The sequence below is a fragment of the Coregonus clupeaformis genome, unplaced genomic scaffold (assembly GCF_020615455.1).
Source record: "Coregonus clupeaformis isolate EN_2021a unplaced genomic scaffold, ASM2061545v1 scaf0086, whole genome shotgun sequence".
Lineage (NCBI taxonomy): Eukaryota > Metazoa > Chordata > Actinopteri > Salmoniformes > Salmonidae > Coregonus > Coregonus clupeaformis.
In genome coordinates, this window is record NW_025533541.1 from 10,163 (window position 1) to 17,587 (window position 7,425).

Here is a 7,425-nt window from a genome sequence, read left to right on the forward strand (position 1 = left end):
TTTGACAGAACTAACCGCCCCTCAAAACATTAACTCAATCTTTATTCTCTCTAATGCCTATGTTTTTTGTATTTTTGGGGCAATGTTTTTGCCCATTTAACATATTTCTTGTCAATTTGCGTGATTTAATTTATATGGCAGTTGATCCATTTACATTACTTTTAAGGTTGTGAGCTTTCTTTGACAACAAAAGGATAACTCAAAGTCAGGAACCTTGACTCCAGATGTGTTCAGTCGTCAAGTCCTCATTTGGTAATTAGGCTGTTCAAGACGTAAATGTGTTTCAGATGACGTCCCGATATGGTATGACCCAACCAGAGTAGAGTGTGTGTGTGTCACACGGTCCTCATATTGTTGGTTAGCAGATATTGTACAGTTTTAACCATTTTTATAGAGTCTTGCATAAAAAGCCCAGATCCATGTATGAATTATCTTTCCTAACATCTGTGGTCAATGCAGCCCTTGACCTCAGCAATGAGTCTCACCCCAAAGGCGATTATGATAGACAGGTAGTAGGAATATATTGTGACTGAACTGAGTATGATCATTAGTTTACGAAATAGATATGATCTATATTATAAAACACAATATTTCTGACATGTTATTGTTGTATTTCGTTGCAGACACCAAGTGACAAGATCCCAGCTCAACCTTCAGCAGACCCAGAAGTGAGACAGAGATCCACTTCATCCTTCCAACAGGTTATTACATATTTATTGTAGATCTTTTCTATTTAAATTAAATTGTTGTCTCAGTTCATTCCAAAATATGAATTAAATGGCTTTTTACTGTATTACAACCAACCTTTTGTGTAAAATGTTCACAAAATCAACATTCCCATAACTTGTTTCGATATCATAGCGTAAACAAAATTAGCCCGACCATTTGACAAAACTAACCGCCCCTCAAAACATAAAATTAATCTTTATTCTCTCTAATGCCTATGTTTTTGTATTTTTGGGGCATGTTTTTGCCCATTTAACATATTTCTTATCAATTTGCGTGATTTAATTCATATGGCAGTTGATCCATTTACATTACTTTTAAGGTTGTGAGCTTTCTTTGACAACAAAAGGATAACTCAAAGTCAGGAACCTTGACTATAGATGTGTTCAGTCGTCAAGTCCTCATTTGGTACTAAGGCTTTTCAAGACGTAAATGTGTTTCAGATGACGTCCCGATATGGTATGACCCAACCAGAGTAGAGTGTGTGTGTGTTACACGGTCCTCATATTGTTGGTTAGCAGATATTGTACAGTTTTAACCATTTCTATAGAGTCTTGCATAAAAAGAACAGATCCACATATGAATTATCTTTCCTAACATTTGTGGTCAATGCAGCCCTTGACCTCAGCAATGAGTCTCACCCCAAAGGTGATTATGATTGACAGGTGGTAGGAATATATTGTGACTGAACTGAGTATGATCATTAGTTTACTAAATAGATATGATCTACAGTGAGGGAAAAAAGTATTTGATCCCCTGCTGATTTTGTACTTTTGCCCACTGACAAAGACATGATCAGTCTGTAATTTTAATGGTAGGTTTATTTGAACAGTGAGAGACAGAATAACAACAAAAAAATCCTGAAAAACGCATATCAGAAATGTTATTAATTGATTTGCATTTTAATGAGGGAAATAAGTATTAGACCCCTCTGCAAAACATGACTTAGTACTTCGTGGCAAAACCCTTGTTGGCAATCACAGAGGTCAGACGTTTCTTGTAGTTGGCCACCAGGTTTGCACACATCTCAGGAGGGATTTTGTTCCACTCCTCTTTGCAGATCTTCTCCAAGTCATTAAGGTTTTGAGGCTGACGTTTGGCAACTCGAACCTTCAGCTCCCTCCACAGATTTTCTATGGGATTAAGGTCTGGAGACTGGCTAGGCCACTCCAGGACCTTAATGTGCTTCTTCTTGAGCCACTCCTTTGTTGCCTTGGCCGTGTGTTTTGGGTCATTGTCATGCTGGAATACCCATCCACGACCCATTTTCAATGCCCTGGCTGAGGGAAGGAGGTTCTCACCCAAGATTTGACGGTACATGGCCCCGTCCATCGTCCCTTTGATGCGGTGAAGTTGTCCTGTCCCCTTAGCAGAAAAACACCCCCAAAGCATAATGTTTCCACCTCCATGTTTGACGGTGGGGATGGTGTTCTTGGGGTCATAGGCAGCATTCCTCCTCCTCCAAACACGGCGAGTTGAGTTGATGCCAAAGAGCTCGATTTTGGTCTCATCTGACCACAACACTTTCACCCAGTTCTCCTCTGAATCATTCAGATGTTAATTGGCAAACTTCAGACGGGCCTGTATATGTGCTTTCTTGAGCAGGGGGACCTTGCGGGCGCTGCAGGATTTCAGTCCTTCACGGCGTAGTGTGTTACCAATTGTTTTCTTGGTGACTATGGTCCCAGCTGCATTGAGATCATTGACAAGATCCTCCCGTGTAGTTCTGGGCTGATTCCTCACTGTTCTCATGATCATTACAACTCCACGAGGTGAGATCTTGCATTGAGCCCCAGGCCGAGGGAGATTGACAGTTCTTTTGTGTTTCTTCCATTTGCGAATAATCGCACTAACTGTTGTCACCTTCTCACCAAGCTGCTTGGCGATGGTCTTGTAGCCCATTCCAGCCTTGTGTAGGTCTACAATCTTGTCCTTGACATCCTTGGTGAACTCTTTGGTCTTGGCCATGGTGGAGAGTTTGGAATCTGATTGATTGATTGCTTCTGTGGACAGGTGTCTTTTATACAGGTAACAAACTGAGATTAGGAGCACTCCCTTTAAGAGTGTGCTCCTAATCTCAGCTCGTTACCTGTATAAAAGACACCTGGGAGCCAGAAATCTTTCTGATTGAGAGGGGGTCAAATACTTACTTCCCTCATTAAAATGCAAATCAATTTATAACATTTTTGACATGCATTTTTCTGGATTATTTTGTTGTTATTCTGTCTCTCACTGTTCAAATAAACCTACCATTAAAATTATAGACTGATCATTTCTTTGTCAGTGGGCAAACGTACAAAATCAGCAGGGGATCAAATACTTTTTTCCCTCACTGTATATTATAAAACACAATATTTCTGACATGTTATTGTTGTATTTTGTTGCAGACACCAAGTGACAAGATCCCAGCTCAACCTTCAGCAGACCCAGAAGTGAGACAGAGATCCACTTCATCCTTCCAACAGGTTATTACACATTTATTGTAGATCTTTTCTATTTAAATTAAATTGTTGTCTCAGTTCATTCCAATATATAAATTACATGGCTTTTTACTGTATTACAACCAACCATTTGTGTAAAATGTTCACAATATCAAAATTCCCATAACTTGTTTCGATATCATAGCATAAACAAAATTAGCCCGACCATTTGTCAGAACTAACCACCCCTCAAAACATAAAATTAATCTTTATTCTCTCTAATGCCTATGTTTTTGTATTTTTGGGGCAATGTTTTTGCCCATTTAACATATTTCTTATCAATTTGCGTGATTTAATTTATATTGCAGTTGACCCATTTACATTACTTTTAAGGTTGTGAGCTTTCTTTGACATCAAAAGGATAACTCAAAGTCAGGAACCTTGACTCTAGATGTGTTCAGTCGTCATCTCCTCATTTTGTACTTAGTCTGTTCAAGGCGTAAATGTGTTTCAGATGACGTCCCGATATGGTATGACCCAACCAGAGTAGAGTGTGTGTGTTACACGGTCCTCATATTGTTGGTTAGCAGATATTGTACAGTTTTAACCATTTCTATAGAGTCTTACTTGAAAACCCCAGATCCACATATTCATTTTTTCATTTATAGGTCATCTATAAAACAGTATTGTCAATTTCTTAACCCAAATTATTTTCACATACAGTATAATGTATAATATCCTAATTTACTGTTACGGTACTGTGTTATTACAAACAAATATTTATTCTTCATAATTTCATTCAAGGCAAGCAAGTCCAGTGGAATTGTACCCTTCCAGTGTCCTACTGCAAAGCAGGTAAGAAAGCTGCATTCTTGTCATTAGATAAAATAGTTCATGTTCTTTGTTAACACATTGTGGTATTTTTGATGTGAGGAAACATTGTAGAAATTTGTACAGCTTAGAAAAAAGCCGCCATCTGCAAAATCTGAGGCGCCCGTCATGATCGTTGTGAGGATCGTTATGAGAAGAGATAGCTGAGAGACAGAGGTCTTTCAATCAGTTTACTATAATACATTTTTCTGTGAGTATGTAGGTGTTATGCACAATGTGATGGTACTGTAGGGAGTATGATACCCTAGGTATTAATACATGTATAAAGTTATTGACAGAATTAGATGCTTTTTTTTCTCCATTTTCCTTCAGACCTTGATGAATCTTCGGATGCTGCAGACTATCTTCCAGACTCAAGTCCTTGTTATGCCCTGTAACTTTCCCCATGTGATACAGGCAGTAAGATATGTTGCTGGTTATGATGTTGAAAGCAACTCGTATAAAATCCCATCATTGGCTTTGAAATTGGGACACAGTTTAGCCAAAGTTGCAGGCATTATTCAATGCAATGCCATCACTGCAAATCGCCCTGCTGTTGCAGAGTCTGCAAAGCAATTTGCCACTTTACATCAGAAAAAGTGGACAGAGTCCATTTCAGCTGCCGCATTGGGTACACTTCAACAAGCCAAATGGAATAAACCACAGGTTTGACCCTTTACAGAGGATGTGTCGGTGCTGCACATGTTTCTTGCTACTGAGCGTGCTAAGTGTATGAAGGACCTTGAGGAAGAACCCAACAGCAAAAGCTTTGGAAATCTTCCTAAAGTGACTTTGATGCAGGTAGTACTATTTAACAGAAGGAGGGAAGGGGAAGTTTCAAAAATGGAGCTTCAGTCTTTCACATCCAGGGATCTTACGGAGCTGAATCCAGACATTGTGAGGGGCCTTACTGACTTCGAGAGGAAGCTTGCAGAGCACTTTGAGAGAGTTGAGATTCGAGGTAAAAGGTCAAGAAAGGTTCCAGTGCTTCTAACCCCTGACATGATCACTGCTATGGACCTCCTCATGATAAGCAGAAAAGAGTGTAAAGTCCACAAAGAAAATGTGTACATGTTTACACGGCCAGGTGTCCTTTCCCATTACAGAGGCTCCGACTGCTTTCGCAAGTATGCAAACAATGTGGTGCAAAGAACCCAGAGGCACTCACCTCAACAAGATTGCGGAAACAAGTCGCCACTTTGTCCACACTACTAAACCTCAAAGAAAATGAAATGGATCAACTTGCCACCTTTCTAGGACATGACATCCGTGTCCATAGAGAATTCTATCAGCTTCCAGAGAGTACCCTGCAGCTCGCAAAAGTCAGCAAACTGTTGATAGCAATCGAAAAAGGAAGACTGCTTTACCTGCAGGGGAAAGGGCTGGATGACATTGAGGTCAATCCTGAAGGTAACATTTTGTTTGAAATATAGTTTTTAGCCACTTCAAATATAACTATTATAAGTGTTGTTAGTCCTTAATTTAAATAATTGGCCGTAAATGTTTTTTACCCAACCATATGAAGTAGAAATGAGTGATGATGATTCCAGTGAAGAAACCATTGCTGACCTACATCAATGCAAAGGTATCCTGACTTGTATATATGTTGTAATATCTTTAAGTTATGTCACATAAATGCACATTTCTGTGGGGATTATCGAAATGATCCTCTATCTGTTTTTAAACAATCACATTGGTGGTGATAAGTAATTCCACATTTATGGATTTGCAATCAGTTTATGTTTATATCTCAAATATCAGTTAATATCTAATGTAGAATTGCATATTGCCTGACATTGAGGTTGTTTACAGTGAATAATACAAGCAAGCAAACGTATTGTCATGAAGCTCATAGAACATAATCACATTCATTATTACTTTGCAAAGGCTCAACAACAGAGACTTCTAGGGACCAGACACTTCTGAGGCAAACACCAGAGTCAACCACCCTGGACAACATGGAGGGCACTTCTGAGTCAACCACCCTGGACAACATGGAGGGCACTTCTGAGTCAACCACCCTGGACAACATGGAGGGCACTTCTGAGTCAACCACCTTGGATAACGTACACATGAGCAACACACAACCAAGACATGGTAAAATAGTCACATCCCAAGCATCCTCAAAGTGCTCCAAAGGAAAGCAAGGTTAGTAAGCATTTTGTATTCACATGTATTGATAACATCATATAACTACTAACTAGAATCCTTTGTATCATATCCTCCATTTGTCACTTTAGCAGAGCTCATTGTTAATCAGTTGTATTTTGTTTCCATTTATGAAAGCTGTGAAGGTGAGAAGCAAGTGGACAGGTGATGAAGTGAAAGCTGTTGAGCGGCATTTGCTTAATTTCATAACAAGCTGCAGAATACCAGGTAAAAAGGACTGTGACTCCTGCCTCCAAGCAGAGCCAGTAGCTCTGAAAGACAGAGACTGGGTTGCTATCAAATACTACATCCACAACAGAAATGTAGCATTAAAAAGGATGATGAATAGATAGAACTAGAGCATGCCAACTGTAGCTCAGGTACCATTCAATTCCAATTTCAATCAGCTTCTCCTCAGATAGTGTTAATATCTGTGGGTTTCATGTTCATATTATTTTATTTTCCTTAAATGATTTATATTGTTGGTTCTTGTACAAACATGCCACATAGGCTCGACTGTAGATCCCACATGTTTGTATGTTTATGTATAATTGAGGGCTATTAATGAGCATATGTTTGCCACTTATGGTCACATTTGTTTGGGATAACAGTTGATGATATAGGTTAATACTCTGCTCTCATTGACAGGGAAAAGAGATAAACAGTACTTAAAGGGATTGTTATTGTTCCTAAGTTTTCAGAAGCACTTTGTTCTTAACCACAAGTTGTTGAATGTGGCAAGGTGTTTAAATTACTGTTAAACTATTACCATTTCAATGGGTGCTTGTAACAGGCCTTGTGTATGGTAACTTGCACTATGTAACTATGATGTAAATCCCTATGTTATTTAGACAGGTTAGCTGAATGTACACTGTCATGTTTCATAGAAGCTGGATGCTTTAATAGAGAGTTTCTCATTCATTTCAAACATGCCATTTCTACTGCCTTGTGCATAGCAGGGAAGGAGGCAAAGTGTAGGTGGTCTATTCTGGGTGTTCAATTGATTTGTTAATTTGCATATTTTCGCTGGCACTCAATAAAAGTAAGGCATAAAGTGTTCCCTCTTTTTTTACATGAATATTGACTGCAAATGTATTGTTATAAATAACAATAATACGACTTAAACAGTAGACTGAGAATATATTATATTTATGAGCTATGTGAACATGGATAGGCATTTCTGTTGAAGGTTACCTATCTGGTGAGCATGATTATTATAATAATTTTTTTAAAGCTTTAGTTAAGTATTGTACACCTATGA

At 38.7% G+C, this 7,425-nt stretch overlaps 1 protein-coding gene across 4 annotated transcripts; it reads left to right on the forward strand.

The window, feature by feature from the left end:
• Nucleotides 1–669: 669 nt before the first annotated feature.
• Nucleotides 670–7,223, forward strand: LOC121566478. Of its 4 annotated transcripts, none has more exons than XR_006658202.1 (6): nt 670–701; nt 3,951–4,001; nt 4,350–5,426; nt 5,542–5,601; nt 5,904–6,164; nt 6,303–7,223. XR_006658202.1 is itself a non-coding variant. In XM_041876503.2 (6 exons), the coding sequence occupies exons 3-6, from the start codon at nt 5,249–5,251 to the stop codon at nt 6,515–6,517; spliced, it is 720 nt and encodes a 239-aa protein (XP_041732437.1). In that variant the 5' UTR covers nt 670–701; nt 3,951–4,001; nt 4,350–5,248; the 3' UTR covers nt 6,518–7,223. The 4 variants fall into 4 exon arrangements, 2 of the variants coding, with proteins under 2 accessions (XP_041732437.1, XP_041732438.1); XR_006658203.1 differs by having other exon boundaries at nt 5,545–5,601; XM_041876503.2 differs by having other exon boundaries at nt 5,536–5,601.
• Nucleotides 7,224–7,425: the final 202 nt, after the last annotated feature.